Source organism: Rhodamnia argentea, chromosome 3 (assembly GCF_020921035.1).
Source record: "Rhodamnia argentea isolate NSW1041297 chromosome 3, ASM2092103v1, whole genome shotgun sequence".
Classification (NCBI taxonomy): domain Eukaryota; kingdom Viridiplantae; phylum Streptophyta; class Magnoliopsida; order Myrtales; family Myrtaceae; genus Rhodamnia; species Rhodamnia argentea.
In genome coordinates, this window is record NC_063152.1 from 34,486,770 (window position 1) to 34,510,766 (window position 23,997).

Sequence of the window (23,997 nt, forward strand, 5' to 3'; positions counted from 1 at the left end):
GACAACATCTCATAGTAATGTACCGAAACATGCAAACAAGCATAGATCAGAATCTTCAGACAGGCATGTATAATTGTTCTCGACAAACTACTTAGATGTATAGCATTAAGTATCTAGCTACATATTTTCTTGTCTGCTAGAGCTTTCCTCCCCTTTCGACATCCTTTTGCCATTCTCTTGGAGTAGTGCAAGAACCATCTACTCTTCTCGTCAATGATCAAGTTCTCTAGCACAACACCAACCCCAAACCCAACTCCAACGCCAGTCAACACGATTTTCCAATCCAAGTCGAATAGAGACTCTTCTTCATTATCTGCATCAAAAGACGGTGGTGGTGGTGGTGGTGGTGGTGGAGCATTATCACCATTTTTGCATTTATTTGGTAGAGGACTTCCACACAACCCTGCATTCATCGTGAATGAACTGCTCTCAAATGTGTCGAATTGTGTTCCATGTGGTATTGGTCCCGACAATCGATTTTGAGAGACATCGAAAACCTCAAGAAATGTGAGGCTAGCTAGTTGTTGAGGAATCTCTCCCATGAGATTGTTTAGGGAAAGATCTAGTGACTCGAGCATTGTCGGCTTTCCCGGGGAAGGAGGGATTCTACCGGTGAGGAAGTTGTTTGAAAGGTTGAGCATACGAAGGGCCTTCAAATCTCCAATGAGTTCAGGAATGAAACCTTCGAACTTGTTCTTGGAGAGGTCAATTGCAACAAGGTTGCCTGGAATCTTCAGATATTCCCTTTCGGTACCCTTATTCACCAATATCATCGCATAAGTCATACTTTCGTCTAATCTATACATAGACAGATTAACCGATTGATGAATATTCATGTATGCCAACTTATCTTGACCGACGATAACCTTCATGGCACGGCAACTCTGTAACAACTTGGAAGGAAGTCTACCATTGAAGCTATTGTTGGAAAGGTCCAGGATTTGTAAACTAGTGAAGTTAAGCTGGCTTAGATGAGCTTCTACGGGACCATGGAACTTATTGGACTGCAAGCCAATAACTTTTAGATAGGCCAATTCCGACATCCAAATTGGGAATGTATCATTAATTTCATTGCTACCAAGATTCAAGTACTCCAACGCTCCGCAATTACCTAAAGATCTCGGAATAGTCCCTCCTAGTCGGTTTTCTCTGAGGTCGATCATCTTCAATGCACAACCATCGGGGTAAACGCGAGGAATCATGCCGCTAAATTTATTTCTTGCGAGGTTCAAATAAATCAAAGGAGCAATACTGCCCAGACAAGGAGGAAGTGTGCCATTCAGAGCATTGTTGGACAAATCGAGCACGACAAGAGAGCTCACTTGACAAATGGATGTTGGAACTTCCCCAGATAGGAAATTGCTCGAGATGTTGTATATCATGACTGAGGGAGGTGGGATAGGGAGGGTTGTTTCCAGCAAGTTAGAACTAACGTCGAGATACGCCAAGTTCGGCAAGGGAACATCGGTCTGGTTGTTTACGAAGCCGGTTAAAAGATTGTGAGAAAGATCTATGTAATTGAGAGATTCTTTGCTATTGTTCCACATCCAGCTAAGAATGGTCCCTCGGATTCTGTTGTGTGGTAGGTTTAACCGCTCCAATTTGCTTAAGTAGCCTATAAACTGTGGGAACTCGGTCAAGTTGCATGAATCCAAGGATAAGTCAGAAAGCTTCGATGTGGTGGCAGTGATGAATGACTTGGTGAATGATATATTGTTGAAGGACAATTGTAGGCTTCTCAAGTTCTTGAGTTTGAATAGATCATTTACATCGAGAACGCCATTGAGATAGAGCGACTCCAGGCTAAGCGATTGAAGACCCTTCAGATTCCATAATGTGCTTGGAATATCACCGTGCAAGTCATTGCGAGAAAGGTCGAGCACGACCAACTGCTTCAGGTTCTCAAATGAAGATGGAAATTCACCGCTAAACCGATTACCTACCAAATAGAGAGCAACAAAGACATGAGACAAAGGAGCATCAATTACACCATTAAATTCAATTTCTTTTTTTTCTCTTTGGTTGAATAATCTCGTCGTGGTCTGAACTATTACCTGAAAACTGGCAAAAAAAGGAAAAAGAATCTATTACCTGAAATGTCCAAGTAGGTAAGTTTGGTCAAGTTGACCACCCACTCCAAAGTATCACCACTCAAGTTATTGGAAGAGAGCCATAGAGACCGTAGCCGGGTAAGATTAGCAAAGGAAACAGGGATTTGACCTTGCAAGTTATTATCTGACAGGTCCAACTCGGTAAGTTTGGTCAAGTTGACCACCCACTCCAAAGTATCACCACTCAAGCTATTGGAAGAGAGCCATAGCCATCGTAGCTGGGTAAGATTAGCAAAGGAAACAGGGATTTGACCTCGCAAGTTATTATCTGACAGGTCCAACTCGGTAAGTTTGGTCAAGTTGACCACCCACTCCAAAGTATCACCACTCAAGCTATTGGAAGAGAGCCATAGCCATCGTAGCTGGGTAAGATTAGCAAAGGAAACAGGGATTTGACCTTGCAAGTTATTATCTGACAGGTCCAACTCGGTAAGTTTGGTCAAGTTGACCACCCACTCCAAAGTATCACCACTCAAGCTATTGGAAGAGAGCCATAGCCACCGTAGCTGGGTAAGATTAGCAAAGGAAACAGGGATTTGACCTTGCAAGTTGTTTTCGCCAAGGCTTATTTCGGTGAGATGAGAAAGATTACCCAATGAAGAGGGAAGCGATCCTGAGAAATGGCAATTCCAGGCGATTAACTCATTCAAGAGACTAAGATTTCCAATCGAAGTGGGTATTCCTCCAGAGAAGTTGGTTAGGGAAAGGTCTAACGATTTCAATGGAGAACCCCAATGCAGTTTGGGGAGAAAACCAGGGAGGTTGCCATTGCTAGCAATGCGAAGGACTTCCAAGTTTGGCAGCTGAAAAATGCTTACCGGAAAGTCTCCATTCAATCCACAATCTGCAAGCCCAAGCGATGTCAAGGAAGAGAAATTCGCTAGCACAGGAGGGATAGGTGACAACAAGCTCACTCTAGAAAGATCAAGCTCTTTTAGCCCAGTCAAATTATGAACAAAGTTGCCCACGTTGGGCAAATGAAGTGCCTCGGAAAAAGAATCGGATAAATCGAGAGAAACTAACTCAGAGAGTTGCGAGATATCATGAGGTATTTCACCGGCAAAGTCCGAGCGGGAAAGATTAAGGTATTGTAACCTGGAAAGATTGCCGAAGCCGTATGGGATTGGGGAGAAGTTGAAGCTGTTGCACGCAAGATTGAGCGACTCCAGGTGAAAGAGTCGAAAGAGAGTGGTGTTGGGACTCATGGTGCCCGAGAGGCAACTTCCACTGAGGTCGAGGGTGATCACTCGGCCGGTGACCTCATCACATTCGACGCCGTCCCACGAACAACAATCTCCACTTCCATCTGGTGACCAGGAGTGGACCTTTGGATATTCACATCGCGAATCTGTCGTGTTGGTTCTAAAACTTCTCTTGAATTCCATTAAGGCAGAGCTCTCATCCGCATGACATAGTTCCCGAGCAAACCTAGTAGGGAAGACAGAAAGTAGGAACATCCAAGTAAGCAGCAGATACGACGATAAGGCTGCCATAATTTTCTGCTTTTGTTTTCTTTCTTTTGGTCACTGAGGTGAGTTCTCGAGGGAGAGTGCGACGGAGAAGCTTTTTGTAGGCGGCAACAATTCGCTCTGGCAATGTAGACCACTATCATCTCAACCTTTTAACTCAGTGGGATTCTACTATAGAGCTTACGTGATTCAGGATGGGGACGACTTTGATCTACTGATAAAAAGACCGCACCATATTTTCTCGAAAATGACAAACTATATACGAAAATGAGTTTGTCAGTATGGAAGACTACGTCTACTGGGAGCCTACTCTGCAATAAGTAATCAAATTGCAGCTTCCCTCTCCACATGTTCTGTTGTTCTTTCCCTCTTGTCTAGTTAAATAACAATTTTAGCTAGGACAATTAAGAGACACTCGATACCCTATTGCATCGTAAATTCAGGATGATAGAGAGATCAACAGCAGCATGTTCAATTGCCTCTTGCTTTAACTTCCCCTTCACTACCAACATTCCACTAATTCCCTCCCCTTTTACATTGCTGAGCAAATGTCTCTCTCTTTTCCCGCAATTACTTGAGTAGCAGACTCCAAAATGCTAGGGTGACAATGGCTTTTCCCAACTACGTATGACATAAATCACAGTCAGTGCCAGCCTTTTCCCATATTGTACCGCAAGCCAACCAGTAACAGATACTAATGCCACAAACATATGAAACTCATTGATACTGAGGACGTTGAAAAACCAGTAACCACCCTAGCAACTGTTTCCTGTTTCCAATAATTAAAACGTCGGAGAACCCAACGATGCACAGGCCATGTCAAGTAATCAAGAAACCATGATGTAAGTAAGAGACGCAAAAAATGAACATGTGCACGTTCAATGCACTTGAATGGTAACTTGAAAAGGAGATGGAAATGCAGCATTTGGATGGTGAGATCATGGGAACTGGCACAAAAAAAAATAAAAAAAGAAGAAGAAAAAATCAGAAATTGTATCCTAGAAGTTCAGTAATACTGATCCTTGAGACTGAGTTATGTGCTATAGATCCCTTTTTAACATTTTGCTATTAACGTGCAACTCAAATGAAAAAAAATGTCATCGATCATTTCAAACAGAGCACGACAGTATACTTCAGAATACTTAGGCGCAAAATGAACGAACTCATTCTTACTTGCTAATTGCCTCGTTACTCCCTTTTTCCACGACCGTAAATCCAATATTAGATAGGTTAATCGCATAATGGGTGACCTGAAAATGATATTCGTTCTTTAACTGCTGAGTTAGAACTCATTGAGTCGTGCCTTGGTACTTGGTACTAAATATTTTGTAATTGCATCCATTCCTTCCCCATAAGAAACTATTGAAGGTTAACAAAATAAACGTGTATCTCGATCATTAATGATATTATGAGCAATTAATGGAATAATCACAACAGTATTATTGTTATGCACCTAGTGATGAAAAATGCATGCCGTGTAAGTGAAGCCGATGTTGCGTTTCATCGTTGAGTCCACGTTCAGCAAAAGACGCCAACTAATCCTCCACTAGAAAGTAATTCTTCCAAGTCTTCCACTAAGAAGCACTTAACCAGGTCTTTGAGCTTAGGCAATTAATCTTCTCCCAACCGCAGGAAATTACACGGCTTAGCAAGACTTTTTGCCCAGTTTTTTAGATTGACCAACCGGAGTCATTTCACAGTTCCCAGGAGTATTTCCTAGTCCTCAAATCACCAAAAAAAAAAAAGATCGCAATCATCCACTGAAAATATTCTCAGAATTTATACATCGTTGCCTGATTTTATATTAGTGACAAAGTAGACATGATTATGATGAATTACAAACAAGCATAAGTCTCTCGGGAACTGTATAAGTCTCTCGCAACGAACGATGAACACATCGTGGGCAGAGAGTGTGATCATAAACACTTGTAAAGCGTTGATTCATCTAGTGGAATCAGCCAATCGACTTTCAACGTGGAAAAGTGGACGTAAGTTTATCAAAGCGAAACCACTATAATCTTCGTGTGCAATTTCTCTTATCGCCAAACTCTTTATTTGTTGCATACGATTGTTGAGAATCTCTTTTTGAAAGTCATTCAAATTCTCAATTTGTGATTCATTTGATTTATTTTTCAATTCCGCGATTTAGAGTAAAATTTGTTCAGAATCACCTATTCATCCCTCTCTAGGTTATATTGCTAGATACATTAAAAGCTATTGTATGCAAGATTGAGTGACTCTAAGTGAACAAGTCGAAAGAGAGTGGTGTTCAGACTCATAGTGCCCGAGAGACAATTGCTACTAAAGTCGAGGGCGATCACTTGGCCGGTAACCTCATCACATTTGATGCCGTCCCACGAACAACAATCTCCACTTCCTTCCAATGACCAAGAATGGACCTTTGGATAATCGCATCCCCAATCAACCGTGTTGGTTCTGTAACTTCTCTTGAATTCCGTTAAAGTGGAGCCCTCATCCGCATCACATAGTTCCTCAGCAAACCTAGTACGAGAGAGAGAAGTAGGAATATCCAAGTAAGCAGCAGATAAAATGATAAGGATGCCATAATTTCCTGCTCTTGCTTTTGTTCTTCTGGTTACTGAAGTGAGTTTTCGAAGGAAAGTGCAACGGAGAAGTTTTTTATAGGCAACAACAGATCGTTCCGGCAATGGAAATATCTTGCTCCCATGTTATCGTTCATGTTGTTTGATTTGACTCATACCTTCAAGGCTGAATTTGAATTACAGAGGTTGTTCATAGTTGCTTGTCCAGAGACTTCCATCAATAAGCCCACTTATAAACTCACTTACACATAAGATCTCTCCCTACTTCACTTGAAATTATCAAGTTTAAGACTAATTTTCTCATTCAAGGTTTCATCTTGATTTTTGAGCGGTGAAGCTTCTCTCTTAATTATATCTGTCTGTGCAGCATTTTCAATTGCCTATTGCTTTAACTTCCCCTTCACTACCAACATTCCACTAATTCGCTCCCATTTTTTACATCGCTGAGCAGACGTTTCTCTTGATTGTATCGTGTGTGCTATCATGTGTCTAACACAATCTGTGTAAATCCTTTTAGATTTTTTGTTATCTTGCATTACAGAATGATTGGTTCTTGGAAATAACTCAAACCTAAAAATGTAGAACAACATCAACTCAACCATTAACTCAGTGGGGTTCTACTATAGGGCTTACGTGATTCAGGATGGAGACGACTTTGGTCTACTGATAGAAAGACCAAACTATACGAAAACGAGTTTATCAGGATCGAGGACTACATCTATTTGGAGCCTACTCTGTAATAAGAAGTCAAATTGATATGAAGATGAAACTCGTTGATATGAAGGAGGTTGGAAAACCAGAAACCACCCCAGCAACTTGCCGTTTAACCAGGATTTGAGAACGTCCAAGAACCCGACGATGCACGGGCCATATTTTAATATTTGGAGATTACCATGCAACTCAGATGTAAAAACTGTCATCGATCATTTCAAACAGCGCACAATAGTATAAAACTCGATGATCTGAAGATGATAGTCATTCTTTCACTGCTGAGCAAAAACTCATTGAAATTGCGTCAATTCCTTCCCTATAAGTAACCATTGAAGGCTAAGAAAATAAAAGGTGTATCTCAATCATTAATGATATCATAAGCAATAACTAGAATAATCACATAAGTATTATTGTAAACTTTAGGCGCTTGCTATATACACCTATTGATGAAAATGCATGCCGTGTTAGTGAAGTCGATGTTGCGTTTCATCATTGGGTCCACGTCAAGCATAAGACGCCAACCAGTCCTCCACTCGAAAGCAAGTCTTCCAAGTCTTCCACCTTGTTGAGAAAATCTGAGATGGCCACTTCAACTTTGACAACATGGGACACGTACAAAATCGATTTGACTTGGGCTTTGGGCTATGGTTGAAAAGTCTGTATTTTTTACAAAAGAAAGTGGGAGAAACTCTGAAGTTAGGCCCAACCACAGAAAATTACATGGCTTAGACATTTTGCCCCTTTTTTCACATTGACGAACGGGAGTCATTTCACACCTATGAGTATTTCCTGGTCCTCGAATCACAAAAAGCAAAAACCGCAATCATCCACTGAAAATATTCTCAAATTTTATACATCATTGCCTCATTATATATTAGTGACAAAATAGACATGATTATGATGAATTACAGACAAGCATAAGTCTCTAGGGAACTACTGAAGTCGCGGCGGATGGTGAACTCATCGTGGCAGAAATATTGCTCAAGGACATGGCCATAGATTAGAAGTAGCCAATAATGTTAACCATTCACCCATTGAAATGGATGCCAAGTTTGTCAGTCAAGCAATTACAGGCAGTCAAAGGCATATATTGCTATTAGATCCTCCTTGGCTGAATGCAGGGACTCCCTCCCGAGCTGCCGGAATACCAAATTGAGCACAGATTCATCACTCTTTTTTCCTTTTGAAGCATCGGCTGACCATTATCGTGTCAAACGTTAATTTTGATGTGAGAATATTCTACTCCTGTTCTTCACTCTAATTGTATAAGGACACTAGAATTGAGTTTCAATTGAGACAAGTAAAATGAATGCTTCATCATAATATATATTTATATGAGCCAATGAACGTCTATGTTACAATTTTTTCTTTTGGGAATTTAGCAATGAAGTGGTATTGGGCTAGCGTTCACGCACCTCAATCAGTTCACTTTACGGGCGATATTAAGAGTGTACTCCCACATATCGAGTTGATGCATTCAGGATTTAACTCCTGAATGGGAAAATACCAAGAAAGACATAAACCTACTATAATTGTGACAACTCAGTCATAAACCTCTTCGGGACATCATCCCTTCAAAGTGCTCGGTCAAGGAGCCAAGTTTCTTGTCTAGGGCAACACCGACGATGGCGTTGATGTCAGCCATCCTCTTTGCGAGCGATCGAGTAATGTGTGGAGGATCCATGATAAATTACCTATACACAGTAACAAACCAAAATGAGTAGAGTGAGCAAGAATAGTGAGCCGGCCCATGACGTCCCTCTAAGAAACCATGATGCAAGTAAGAGACACAAAAAATGAACATGTGCACGTTCAATGTACTTGAATGGTAACTTGAAAAGGAGATGGAAATGGAGCATTTGGATGGTGAGATCATGGGAACTGGCACAAAAAAGAAGAAGAAGAAGAAGAAATCAGCAATTGTATCCTAGAAGTTCAGTAATACTGATCCTTGAGACCGATCAAGTTCCGTGCTATGGACCCCTATTTAACATTTTGATATTAACATTCAACATCAGATAAAAAAAATGTCATCGATCATTTCAAATAGAGCACGACAGTATACTTCAGAATACTTAGGCGCAAAATGAACGAACTCGTTCTTACTTGCTAATTGCCTCGTTACTCCCTTTTTCCACGACCGTAAATCCCATCTTAGATAGGTTAATCGCATAATGGGTGACCTGAAAATGATATGTATTCTTTAACTGCTGAGTTAGAACTCATTAAGTCATGCCTTGGCACTTGGTACTAAATATTTGGGAAAAGTACACTAGAAGTGCCATAATTTGTGTACGGCGTTCACTTGAGTGTCATAACTTTTAAAACGTTCACTTAAGTGCCATAACTTTCAAAAATTGTTCACTTGAGTGCTACGTCGGAGCAAAATCGTTCACTTGAGTGCTACAGTAACTTTTCCGACATGCCACGTTAGCTTTCCGGCGTGCCACGTCATCTTTTCGGTGTCTACAGTAACTTTTCCGGCTGCTACGTCAGTTTTTCTGGCTGCCACGTCAACTTTTCTGGCTGCCACGTCAACATGGCACTCAAGTGCACGATTTTTAAAAGTTACGGCACTTAAGTTAACGTTTTGAAAGTTATGGCACTCAAGTGAACGCCGTACAAAAGTTATGGTACTTCTAGTGTACTTTTCCCTAAATATTTTGAATTGCATCAATTCCTTCCCTAAAAATGCATGCCGTGTAAGTGAAGTCGATGTTGCGTTTCATCGTTGAGTCCACGTTCAGCAAAAGACGCCGACTACTCCTCCACTCGAAAGTAATTCTTCCAAGTCTTCCACTAAGAAGCACTTAACCAGGTCTTTGAGCTTAGGCAATTAATCTTCTCCCAACCGCAGGAAATTACATGACTTACCAAGATTTTTTGCCCATTTTTTTTGGATTGACGAACGGGACAGTCCCTAGGAGTATTTCCTAGTCCTCGAATCACAAAAAAAAAAAAAAAATCACAATCATCCACTTAAAATATTCTCAGAATTTATACATCATTGCCTAATTTTATATTAGTGACAAAGTAGACATGATTATGATGAATTACAAACAAGCATAAGTCTCTCGAGAACTACAGAAGTCGCGACGAACGATGAACACATCGTGGGGAGAGAGTGTGATCATAAACACTTGTAAAACATTGATTCATCTATTGGAATCAGCCAATCGGCTTTCAGCGTGAGAAAGTGGACGTAGGCTTATCAAAGCCAAACCACTATAATCTTCATGTGCAATTTCTCTTATCGCTAAACTCTTTATTTGTTGTATACGATTGTTCAAAATCTCTTTTTGAAAGTCATTAAGTTTCTGAATTTGTGATTCATTTGATTTATTTTCTAATTCCGTGATTTAAAGTAAAATTTGTTCAGAATCACCTAATCACCCCTCGCTAGGTAATATTGCTAGATACATCAGAAGCTGTTGTATGCAAGAATGAGCGACTCTAAGTGAACGAGTCGAAAGAGAGTGGTGTTGAGACTCACAACACCCGAGAGACAACTGCTACTAAAGTCGAGGGCGATTACTCGGCCGGCAACCTCATCACATTTGATGCCATCCCACGAACAACAATCTCCACTTCCTTCCAATGACCAAGAATGGACCTTTGGACAATCGCATCCCCAATCGGCCGTGTTGGTTCTGTAACTTCTCTTGAATTCCGTTAAAGTGGAGCTCTCATCCGCATGACATAGTTCCTCAGCAAACCTAGTACGAGAGAGAGTAGGAATATCCAAGTTAGCAGCAGATAAAATGATAAGGATGCCATAATTTTCTGCTTTTTCTTTTGTTCTTCTGGTTACTGAAGTGATTTTTCGTGGGAGAATGCAACGGAGAAGTTTTTTTATAGGCAACAACAGATCGTTCCGGCAATGGAAATATCTTACTCCCATGCTATTGTTCATGTCGTTTGATTTGACTCATACCTTCAAGGCTGAATTTGAATTACAGAGGTTGTTCATAGTTGCTTGTCCAGAGACTTCCATCAATAAGCCCACTTATAAACTCACTTACACATAAGATCTCTCCCTACTTCACTTGAAATTATCAAGTTTTAAGACTAATTTTCTCATTCACGGTTTCATCTTGATTTTTGAGCAGTGAAGCTTTTCTCTTAATTATATCTGTCTGTGCAGCATTTTCAATTGCCTATTGCTTTAACTTCCCCTTCACTACCAACATTCCACTAATTCGCTCCCATTTTTTACATCGCTGAGCAGACGTTTCTCTTGATTGTATCGTGTGTGCTATCATGTGTCTAACACAATCTGTGTAAATCCTTTTAGATTTTTTGTTATCTTGCATTACAGAATGATTGGTTCTTGGAAATAACTCAAACCAAAAAATGTAGAACAATATCAACTCAACCATTAACTCAGTGGGATTCTACTATAGGGCTTACGTGATTCAGGATGGAGACGACTTTGGTCTACTGATAAAACGATCAAACTATACGAAAATAAGTTTATCAGGATCGGGGACTACATCTATTGGGAGCCTACTCTGTAACAAGAAGTCATATTGATATGAAGATGAAACTCGTTGATATGAAGGAGGTGGAAAAACCAGGAACCACCCCAGCAACTTGCCGTTTAACCAGGATTTGAGAACGTCCGAGAACCCGACGATGCACATGCCATTTTTTAATATTTGGAGATTAACGTGCAACTCAGATGTAAAAACTGTCATCGGTCATTTCAAACAGAGCACAACAGTATTAATCTGGATGATCTGAAGATGATATTCATTCTTCCATTGCTGAGCAAAAACTCATTGGGTCATGCCTTGGTATTTCCTTGAATTGCATCAATTCCCTCCCTATAAGACAACATTGAAGGCTAAGAAAATAAAGGTATATCTCAATCATTAATGAAATCATAAGCAATAACTAGAATAATCACATAAGTATTATTATAAATTTTAGGCGCTTGCTATACACCTAGTTATGAAAATGCATGCCGTGTTAGTGAAGTCGATGTTGCGTTTCATCATTGGGTCCACGTCCAGCATAAGACGCCAACCACTCCTCCACTCAAAGGCAAGTCTTCCAAGTTTTCCACCATGTTGAGAAAATCTGAGATGGCCACTTCAACTTTGACAACATGGGACATGTACAAAATCGATTTGACTTGGGCTTTGGGCTATGGTTGAAAAGTCTGTATTTTTTACAAAAGAAAGTGGGAGAGACTCTGAAGTTAGGCCCAACCATAGAAAATTACATGACTTACCAAGACATTTTCCCCTTTTTTTCACATTGACGAACAGGAGTCATTTCACACCTAGGAGTATTTCCTGGTCCTCGAATCACAAAAAGAAAAGACCGCAATCATCCACTGAAATTATTCTCGAATTTTATACATCACTGCCTCATTATATATTAGTGACAAAATAGACATGCTTATGATGAATTACAAACAAGCATATGTCTCTAGGAAACTACAGAAGTCGCGGCGGATGGTGAACTCATCGTGGCAGAAATATTGCGCAAGGACATGGCCATAGATTAGAATTAGCCAATAATGTTAACCATTCACCCATTGAAATGGATGCCAAGTTTGTCAGTCAAGCAATTACAGGCAGTCAAAGGCATATGTTGCTATTAGATCCTCCTTGGCTGAATGCCGGGACTCCCTTCCGAGCTGCCGGAATACCAAATTGAGCACAGATTCATCACTCTTTTTTCCTTTTGAAGCATCGGTTGACCATTATCGTGTCAAATGTTAATTTTGATGTGAGAATATTCTACTCATGTTCTTCACTCTAATTGTATAAGGACACTAGAATTGAGTTTCAATCGAGACAAGTAAAATGAATGCTTCATCAGAATATATATTTATATGAGCCAATGAACGTCTATGTTACAATTTTTTCTTTTGGGAATTTAGCAATGAAGTGGTATTGGGCCGGTGTTCGCACATCTCAATCAGTTCACGTTCTGGGCAATATTAAGAGTGCACTCCCACGTATCGAGTTGATGCATTCAGGATTTTACTCCTAAATGGGTAAATATCAAGAAAGTCATAAACCTGCTGTAATTGTGATAATTCAGTCCTAAACCTCTTCGCAGTTAAGTCCTATAATTTTAGCAATTGTGCCAATTTAATAGATTTGGCCAATTTTAGCCAGAAGTTGCTGAGTGAACACCGATCGTCCTGCGTGGCACGGCTGATGCTGTAGTGGACAATGATTTTAATAATATTAATTTCAATTATTTATGTATTTATTTATTTTCTTTTTCCTTTCTTTTCGTTTATTTTTTTGAGGGGTTTGATGCCATCATCTAGTTTTCTCAGAACAAGCGCTTTTGGATGTCTGGATTTGTGTTTCCAGTTGCTATCAAATCTTCTACAATGTCCATCCTTTGGATTTGAAGATTCTGGGTGGTTGTCTTTACCACTTGCTGAGGTCTCTTGCGAGAGACAGAATTCCAGAGTACATTCATCTTGCTGAGTATGTTCAGGTTGTTAAGTATCATCAATTGCCTGAGTCTATTCGAGTTGTTGAGTATCACCAGCCGCCTGATTATTGCCATGTACTCGAGTATTATCAGCAACCTGATCCGACTGCATCTCTTTAAGTATGACCACATTCATCAAACATTCACATTCATTGATTCTTCCACCATGTGAGAATTTGTATTGAAGACTCTATAAGCTTTACTCTTTGTGGAGTACCAAGGAAGATTCCTTCATCTGATTTCTCATTAAACTTGCGAGGACAATCATTAGCATTCTTAAGAATAAAACATTTGCAATGAAATATTCGAAAATATGAAATGTTTGGCTTCCTGCCTATATAAAGCTCATAGGGGTTTTCTCAATCATAGGTCTAAGAAGAACACAATTGTTAATATAACAAGCAATCGAAACATCTTCAACCAAAAAAAAATGATATGGTATTTTGCTTTTAATTAAAAGGGTTCTTACAATCTCTTGAAAATAATGATTTTTTCCTTTCTACAACCCCATTTTGTTGTGGAGTATAAGGAGAAGAAAAATTGTGTTGGAAACCGTTTTCATCACAAAAATCAGAAAAATTTTATTTTCAAATTCTCCTCCATGACCAATGTTAATGCTTGAAATGATGCAACCTTTTTCATATTGAAATTTCTTAGCAAATATTATAAAAAAAAAATGAACAAGCTTCATTCTTGTGAGCAAGAAAGAATCGCCAAGTAAACCTGGTATAATCAACTGCTATAACCAAATACTATATCTTACCACAAAGACTTTGACTTTGTATAGGTCCAAAGATATTCATGTGTAGTAACTGCAAAGCATGGTTAGTAAAAACATGATTGATAATTTTAAACGATCTTCTTACATGTTGCCTAGTAACAGGCAGTAGATAGCTCAGATTTCTCAAATCTCATTTCTGGTAGTCCACGTACAAGCATTTTTTTATGACAGCTTTGAGATTTGCTTCATACATATATATACCAACTTTCTCGCTATAATTCTGACTCATCTTAGATAGATACAAGGCATCAAATATCTTCAGATTCTACATCCAGAAGGTAGTTGTTCCCATGTCTTCGTCATGTAAAATATTGAGTGTTATCTCTGCTTGTTACTGAGCACTTGTCTCCTTGGAATTTTATCTTAAAGCCAATATCACACAATTAGCTAATACTAATCAAATTGTAGTTGAGTCCTTTGACTAAAGAGACGTCATTTATGGAAAGGGTTGCACTTTTGGCGGTTCCCTTGGCAATGATCTTTCCTTTGTTGTTGCCACCAAAAGACAAACTTCCACTATTGATCTTGTTGAGTTGAACAAACTTGCTTGGATCTCCAGTCATGAGCCTTGAACAACCACTTTCCAAATGCCATTTGGTCTTTCTTTTCTTTGGTACCAATAAAGAAGGAAAAGACTCATGTTTTTGGTGGTACCCAAATTTGCTTGGTCCTTTGGGGTTAGATGACTGCATCATTCTCGATATTGTTCTTTGATCTGGTCTCCAAACTTTTGTGCAATCATTCTTAAGATGATTTGGGTTCCCGCAATTTGAACACTTAAAAGCAGTCTTCACCGATAGGTTTTATATTGTTATTGAAAATGATTTCTACATGCAAACCTGGAAGGTCTTCGACTTAATCTTTGCGTCGCTTTAGGAAAGTCATTTTGAAGATCACTTTCCTTCCCAAGACCAAGTCTAGATTTATTGTAATATGGAACTTGTACGCAAAGTATATGCTGTAAGGTTTTTGATCGAAGAGAAAATCTTTTACTGATATTCGAAAATCTATTTTCAAGAGAATCGTTTTTCTTCCAAAAGTAAATCTCTACTTTCCTTAAATTCGAGAAATTCGCTTTGTAGAAACTCAATTTTGTCATTCTTGGAATGTTCATGTCGCCTCAACTTTGAATTTTCCTTTTTGATCTCAGATAGCAATTGGAGAGCAAATTGATGTTCTAAGCATAATTCATCAACGTAATCATTCACTTCGTCAGGGATCTCAATGTTATTTACCTAGATTTCATCTTTTGAATCTGAGTCAGCCGTCAAGCATATATGTGCTTATTAGATATTCGGTATCGCTCCAAGTGTCTACTTTTAAAGCTTTTTTTTGTCTTTTCGTACTTTCATTTCTTATTCTTCTTCAGAAGTGAGTAGTTTGGTTTGATATGACCACATTTCCTGCATTCAAAGCAAATTATATCATTGCCTTTTTCTTTGTCATTGAAGGGCTTCTTATGTTCGGTTTGCTTGAATTGCTTCCTTCCTTTGAAGTATCTTCACTTTCTGGCCACCTTCCCAAACTTTCTCACCATTAATGCCAGTTCTTCATCTTCTTCATCTTCATTTTTCTCAGAGTCTAAGTCACCCAAGTCATGAATGTTGGATTTTAAGGCAATTGATTTCTTTCCCATTGATTCATCCTTATCACTTATACATTCAGCTTCGTAGGACCTGAGGGTTCCTATAAGCTCATTAACAGTGAGAGGCATGATCCTCTGTGTCTCTCGAATGAATGCTATGATGTTGTTCCAATCCTTCGATTGTTTACTTTCTTTGAACCGAGATTGACTTCCCTCATATGCGAGACCATTAATGATTTCGGTCGATCTGGTAAACTTGTCTGTCACTAATTCATTTTTCTTCATCATAAAGGATTTATATTTGCCAAGGAAAATATTTAGCTTTGTTTCTTTAACTCTGTCAGTTCAAGGCTTCTCTCTTAACTAACTCAGTGGGGGTAACTGTTGGAGTTGGAGGTGCGTTGTTAGTTGTTCCTCCGATGTTTGAGGAACCAGCTTTGACGGTTGCACCTGATCCAGGATTGACACCATTTTTCACAACTTCCCCCATCAGAGGATCTATAGATCTGACTAAGGCTTTCACTTCGTTCTTCCTTACGTTGTAGTCTTTCTCATAAAAAATATGGAAGTCTAGTATTTCTTTGTCCTTTAACACGGACCTAGTCCTTGTATTCTAGCCATAATATATCGTTAACTCAAAAGTGGTGCATGTAAAATTTTTAAGCACCTACCAATTGATAAATGCCAGCAAGATCACCTAGGTTGAGGGTGAATAGGTGATTTTAATAAATTTGACAAATATATACCGAATTAAATAAATCAAGTTGAATATGATTAGGATTGAGTCAAACAGGGTGTGAATATGATCAATGTCCTGATAATGTTTAGAAATGTAGAAACTCCTATCAAAATAATTATTGAGCACAAGCAGAGAGATAGAAGACTTTACACACAGAGCTTATAGTGGCTCGGTTTAGAATAAGCCTACTTCCACTCTCCCATAGTGACAACCTACTCCGGTTCTGGGCGAAGCTTCTTGTCATCCAGCTTATATCCTCTCGAAGTAGGTACTTCTTATACACAAGATGATAAAACTCACCAACTCACACCTAAGCACATACTATTGCTCTATTGTTCTGTCAACAATTCTCAAAGGATTACAATTGTAAGCTCATTTAAGTCAAATATGAAAATGTGGAGCTCTTCTGAATTTTGAAATTTTGAACTTTCGATCTTTCTCCCTCTTTGTCTCTTTCAAATCTTCTTTTAAACTCCTCGGTGTTCCAGAACTTCCCATTGGACTGTCTTCACAAGGATCAATCTCTAAGCTAGCTGTTTGATAATTGATAAGAAAATTAGGTAGCCGTTGATGTCAAATAATTAGAGATCCTAAGAGATTGATTGCCCATACAAATAAATTTCGGTTTCCATAAGTAGAGAAGTTCAACTATGGAAAGATCCTTGCCTTTGAGGTGATTGTCAATCAATCAAAAAATCTCGCGTGATTGAAGATCTTACAGAGATAATATCATTATTGTTATTCAATCAGAATCTTCCAAGGAGGGAATCTAAACTATGTCACAAGCTGTAGAGTTATGAGATTAAATATCCCAAGAAATAGTAATATTCAAGATTACACCAAGAACTTCATCTCAGGTCAATATTTAGCTTTCGCAGAATCCATTTTTTCCCTTGCTAATATCCACGTAGTAGCCATTCACACTGTAACCTTGCTGATATTCACCTAGACATTTTGTTCTGACTTCTTGATAATATCAATTGTTCTTCCCAAGATATACATACAGTAATCACAATGTGGATCTGTTGACATAAGGCCATTGATGCTTCCAAGTCAATATGAACTTCACATTCGACTAGACGTCGTTTAAGTAGGTCTTTTAGTCATAAGAATTATGTTCAACATGAATATTACCTGAAATGAAACATCTCTTGTATTATTAAGATCATAGTAAAATATCAATAGTTTTGTCAACTTCAAATATATTATGAGGTTTTCTCAATAATTGTTTCACTTCTTTGTTTATTTTCCAAGGGGCAAATACATTAGAACTTTTCATGTTCCGAGGAAAATGTAACCTCTACACTACAATACAAAATATAAAATATCATCCAAAAAATCCTAAATTTATTGTTCTTTTGCAAATTTAGTCTTAAAACTTTTAATTTTTCTAATTGAGTCCTAAATATTTTCATGTTTTTCCAATTGAGACCATTTAGCCCATTTTGGTGGAAATAGCTTATGTGGACGCCGGTCATCCTACGATTGCATGTTCGGCCTTGACGTTGACAGTTTTAAAATATTTTAATACTTTTAAATTTTTAAATTTTTCTTTTGTTTTTCCTTTCTTTTCTACTCTTTGCTTTTATTTTTATTTTTTTTACAACTGTGGTCAGCAAGGGCTAGTGACCCCTGCCTGATCGGGACGAAGGCATCGCAGCCCTCGGGTGTGGCTAGTGATGGTCGGTCGGCGACCTCACCGACCAAAGATGTAAAAAAACAAAGAAAAGAAAGAAAAGAAAAATTCATAATTCATTATATAATTAAAAATTCTCCACATCAATGCTAGTTGTGCCGCGTATGATGTTTGGCGTCCAAGTTAGCGATTTTCTATCAAAATTGGCTGAATTGACTCAATTAGTAAAACGTGAAAAAAATTATGACTCAACTGGTAAAATTTAAAGATTTAAGGCTGAATTGACAAAAATTCAATATTCTTCTCCAAATAGGAACAACCGATTTATGAAAAAAAAAAATTAAAAAAAGAGTTGATCAGTTTTTCCTGACTATAACCTAATTCCTACTTCCAAAAACAAGTTTGCGACTTTACATTCAATCTATCACTCCCGTCATTAATTGGTACGAATAGTACCCTTTTATCTTTCCTCATTTTACTTATTTGTTGTCATTCTTATTAGTAGAACTGGCACCAATAAATTGCAAGCTAATGACTGGAAGAGTATGGGAAGTGTCACTTCCTAGGTGACTTGTACACAAATAAGAATTTGTCGACAAAAACAGCAACTTAATTTGACTTAAATGAAATTAACACGAGATTACACGTTTTCCCACGTTCTTTAATGAGAAATACTTTGTAATCAATAACATCGGAACATATGTCTTCCAACACAAAATAACATAAATAACCACAACCAATATCCTGACACGACATAAATTTCAAATCCTCTTTTATTAAGTTATCCATTCAAATTGTTGAGAATATCTCTCAAGCTTGGGCTCGCAAAGGAAACAATATCCAAGCAGAAATTTTAAATCCAAACACCACCAAACAAGGAAAACATTATTGAACCAAACGAAAGGCCCTCTCTAACCGTGAAGATTTTCACACCAATCTCCTTTGTTTCCATGGACAATAGAACTTTCTGCATCATGCTCGACTGTGTACATTACAATGAACCATTATGACATTGCTGATGTATTTATGGACAGAGATGTTCTCTAAGAACCTAAAGAACCAACTTTCATGAACAAGAAAACAGCATCTCATAGTAATTTATTGAAACATGAAAACAAACATAGATCTTGTATGATTGTTCTCGACAAACTACTTAGACACAGAGCATTAAGTATCTAGCTGCATATTTTCTTTTTTGACAGAGCTTTCCTCACCTTTTGACATTCTCTTGCCATTCTCTTGGAGTAGTGCAAGAACCACCTACTCTTCTCGTCAATGATCAAGTTTCCTAGCACAGCACCAACTGAAAACCCAACTCCAGCGCCAGTCAGCACGATTTTCCAATCCAAGTCGAATCGTGACTCTTCTTTAGTATCTATGTCAAAAGATGATGGTGGTGGTGGAGCATTATCACCATTTGTGCATTTGTTTGGTAGAGGACTTCCACACAACCCCTTATTCATCACGAATGAACTACTCTCGAATGTGTTGAACTGGGATCCATGTGGTATTGGTCCTGACAGTCGATTTTGAGAGACATCGAAAACCTCAAGAAATGTGAGGCTAGCTAGTTGTTGAGGAATCTCTCCTGCAAGATTGTTCAAGGAAAGATCCAGTGACTCGAGCACTGTTAGGTTGGCCAAGGAAGGAGGGATGCTACCGGTAAGGAAGTTGTTTGAAAGGTTGAGCATATGAAGTGACTTCAGATCTCCAATGAGTTCAGGAATGAAACCTTCAAACTTGTTACTAGAGAGGTCAATTGCAACAAGGTTACCTGGAATCTTCAAATATTCCGTTTCCGTGCCCTTATTCATCATTGTCATCGCAAAAGTCGTACTTCTATCAATTGGAACAACAGATAGAATAAATGATTGATGGATATTCATATATGCCAACTTATCTTGACCAATGATAACCTTCATGGCACGGCAACTTTGTAACAACTTGGAAGGAAGTTTACCATTGAACCTGTTTTTGGAAAGGTCCAGGATTTGTAAACTGGTGAAGTTAAGCTGGCTTAGATGACCTTCTATGGGACCATGGAACTTATTGGACTGCAAGCCAATAACTTTTAGGTAGGCCAATTCCGACAGCCAAATTGGGAATGTATCATCAATTTCGTTGCCACCAAGATTCAAGTACTCCAGCATTCCGCAATTTCCTAAAGATCTTGGAACAGTCCCCCCTAGTCGGTTTTCTCTAAGGTCGATCATCTTCAATGCACAACCATCGAGGTAAATGTGAGGAATCATGCCGCTGAATTTATTTCTCGCGAGGTTCAAATAAATCAAAGGGGCAATGCTACCCAAACAAGGCGGAACTATGCCACTCAGAGCACTGTTGGACAAATCGACCATGACAAGGGAGCTCACTTCACAAATGGATGTTGGAACTTCCCCATATAGGAAATTGTTGGAGATGTTGTATAGCCTGACCGAGGGAGGTGGGACAGGGAGGGTTGCTTCTAGCAAGTTAGAACTAACGTCGAGATACGCCAAGTTCGGCAAAGGAAGATCGGTCTGGTTGTTTTCGAAGCCAGTTAAAAGATTGTGAGAAAGATCTATATACAGGAGAGATTCTTTGCTATTGTTCCACATCCGTCTAGGAATGGTCCCCCGGATTCTGTTGTAGGAAAGATCTAACCACTCCAATTCGCTTGAGTAGCCTATAAACTGTGGGAACTCGGTCAAGTTGCATGAGTTCAAGAATAAGTAGGCAAGCTTCGATGTCGTGGCATTGACCAATGACTTCGTGAACGATATATTGTTGAAGGACAAACGTAAGCTTCTCAAGTTCTCGAGTTTGAGTAGATCATTTACCTCGAGAACGCCATTAAGATTAAGCGACTCCAGTGAAAGATGTTCAAGATCCTTCAGATTCCACAATGTGCCCGGAATATCACCATGAAAGTCATTGTAAGAAAGGCTCAACCAAGTCAACTGCTTCAAGTTCTCAAATGAAGATGGAAATCCACTGCTAAACCGATTACCTACCAAACAGAGAGGAAAAAAAAACAAAGACATAAGACAAAGGAGCGTTAGTCACACCATTAAATTCAATTTTAATATTTCTCTTTGGTTAAATAGTCTCGTCGTCTGAACTATTACGTGAAAACTGGCAAAAAAAGAAACTATTACCTGAAATGTGCAACTCGGTAAGTTGGGTCAAGTTGACCACCCACTCCAAAGTATCGCCACTCAAGTTATTGTTGTCGAGCTTTAGAATGGAGAGCCGGGTGAGGTTAGCAAAGGAAGCAGGGATTTGTCCACTAATGTTATTTCCTGACAGGTCCAGCGAAGTGAGATGAGAAAGATTACCCATTGAAGAGGGAAGCGACCCCGAGAAATGGCAACTCAAGGCGATTAACGATTTCAATGGAGCACCCCAATGCAGTTTGGGGAAAAAACCCGAAAGGTTGGGATTGCCAGAAATGCGAAGGACTTCCAAGTTTGGCAACTGAAAAATGCTGACCGGAAAGTCTCCATTCAATCCACAATATCGAAGCCTAAGCGATCTCAAAGATGAGAAATTCGCTAGCACAGGAGGGATAGGTGACAACAAGCTTACGCCAGAAAGATCAAGTTCCTTTAGCCCCGTCAAATTATGAACAAGGTTGCCCATGTTGGCCAAATGAAGTGTCTCGAGCAAAGAAGTGGACAAATCGAGAGAAACTAGCTCAGAGAGTTGCGAGATATCATCAGGGATTCCACCGGAAAAGTCCGAGTGGGAGAGATTAAGGTGTTTTAACCTTGAAAGATTGCCGAAGCCATAAGGGATTGAGGAGAAGTTGAAGCCGTTGGAAGCGAGATCGAGCGACTCCAGGTGAACGAGTCGAAAGAGAGTGGTGTTGGGACTCATGGTGCCTGTCAGACAACTGCTACTGAGGTCGAGGGCGATCACTCGGCCGGTGACCTCATCACATTGGACGCCATCCCACGAACAACAGTCTCTACTTCCATCCAGTGACCAGGAATGGACCTTTGGATTAACGCATCGCGAATCTTTCACGTCGGTTCTGAAGCTTCTCTTGAATTCCAGTAGGGCAGAGCGCTCATCCGCATGACATAGTCCCTCAGCAAACCTAGCACGAAAGAGAGAAAGTAGGAATATCCAAGTAAACAGCAGATAAAATGATAAGGCTGCCATAAATTTTCTGCTTTTGCTGTTGTTCTTTTGGTTACGGAAGGGAGTTTTCGAGGGAGACTGCAATGGAGAAGCTTTTTATAGGCAGCACCAGTTCGTTCTGGCAATGGAAATATCTTGCTACTTGGCCCATTCAACGTGCCTGACCCCAAATACTTTGAGAACCGCGGGACGTTAGACCAGAGGTTTGAACATTTCCTTTTATATTGTGTGAAACTTCAATAAAATCAAAGAAGACCAGCACTTTATATTGTATAAAACTTCAATAACATCCAAGAAGACCAAGACTTTCCAGGACGCAAATTGGAGTTTTTACCTTCACTTTTCCACATCCCTCCTCTTCCATCCCAATGTGATTGTCTCTTTCTTCTTTACTTGTAGAACTCCCTCACGTTGCCTGAGTTGCTTAAAATTGACGATACTATTGTTGTGCGGAACAAGCGATCGAACGATAAAATAGACAGAATAAGAAATAAATCGGACACCAGATATACGTTGTTCGGTCGTAGAGACCTACGTCCACGGGGAGAGTAGCAACGAATTTCACTATAGAACGAGCGATACACGGAGATTACAAAACCATACTTGAGTCACTCAAACACTCTCGGTGTTTCTCAGCCCCAATTACATTCAAGAACGCACACAGTGTTTAGCCCCCAAATTCCTAACGAAATAATCTCTCAATCTCGCAAAGGAATTAACACAAATCTAACCTCAAGATTTAATCGGCTTCGACACTTAAATTCTTGATGTAATTCCGCGGAATAAACCCCACGAGCAAGCACTCGACAAACGGCGCTTCAAGAAGTCCCTCTTCGTTGGATCGACAGTCGGCGCTAATTGCAAAACCCATGCAAGAAAGCCACGCCCCAAAAAGTATGCTGCCACAAATATATATCCAATATATTCAACTTGGCCGGTCCAAGAAGAAAAGCTCAACACTTTGCCTTTTGTTGTTATCTATTGACGTTATCTCTTTTTTTTTCTTTTAATTTCCTTTCCTTAATTAACAATGCAGGAAATCTTCGACTACCGAACATGGAATATATCTCCATGAGTTGACTTAATCTGGACGAAGCCAAGTCCACGTTGGACTCTCCAATTTTGTCATTTTCTTGCCAACTTCACACGGAACCGATTTCCATAAATTTCAAATAAAGAGATCACGTCTTCAAGATATGCTAAAATATCCTTCTCCTTCGGTTGACCGAGTCCAATTGGGATTTTCTATTTCTTGAGCAAAGACACTAACGCAAATCAACTTTAATTCGTAAGTTGATTACGTATATATTTTTCTTTGCTCGATTTCGGATGTCCGCAAATATTCAATTCGGAATATTTACAATTTCGCTTCGGGCTCAAAACTCGAGACATATTTTAACAATCTCCACCTTGGCTCGATGTTTGAGCCAAGTCACAATCGCTTCACTAGTATCCGAACATCATCTACTACTCTCCCAATAGCCCCAATGGGCTCAACCGGCACAGACATCATCCAAGTTCAAGTCGCGCTTGAACTTTACCATAACCGTGGACCTCATCGGAATACCAACTCCATATGCACCTTTAATCGCTCCACAAGGACTTTTTGATACAAGCTCCTTGACCACGGATAAAGCAAAACCTTTATTGCATCCATATCCGTCGGGAGATCGAATATGTACCTTGTCAATATTAGCGATTACAGCAACCATTGGCTCTACGGGCTCCACCTCGCTACAAGCACCATCTGTGTCGATTATTGCACTAGTACTCGCTACCTCGGGAGTTTCTAGTTGGAACTCCACCTCAAG

The 23,997-nt window shown here is 39.4% G+C and overlaps 2 protein-coding genes across 2 annotated transcripts; both read right to left on the reverse strand.

The window, feature by feature from the left end:
* Positions 1-113: 113 nt before the first annotated feature.
* Positions 114-3,496, reverse strand: LOC115730400 (receptor-like protein 7). The gene is made up of 2 exons (XM_048275690.1): positions 2,092-3,496; positions 114-1,939 (listed from the first exon to the last, which is right to left on the reverse strand). Exons 1-2 carry the CDS (start codon positions 3,494-3,496, stop codon positions 114-116), a joined length of 3,231 nt encoding a protein of 1,076 aa, XP_048131647.1.
* Positions 3,497-19,236: 15,740 nt separating this feature from the next.
* Positions 19,237-23,898, reverse strand: LOC115728247 (receptor-like protein 7). The gene is made up of 3 exons (XM_030658589.2): positions 23,695-23,898; positions 21,199-22,264; positions 19,237-21,050 (listed from the first exon to the last, which is right to left on the reverse strand). The coding sequence occupies exons 1-3, from the start codon at positions 23,896-23,898 to the stop codon at positions 19,237-19,239; spliced, it is 3,084 nt and encodes a 1,027-aa protein (XP_030514449.2).
* Between the last annotated feature and the right edge of the window lie 99 nt (positions 23,899-23,997).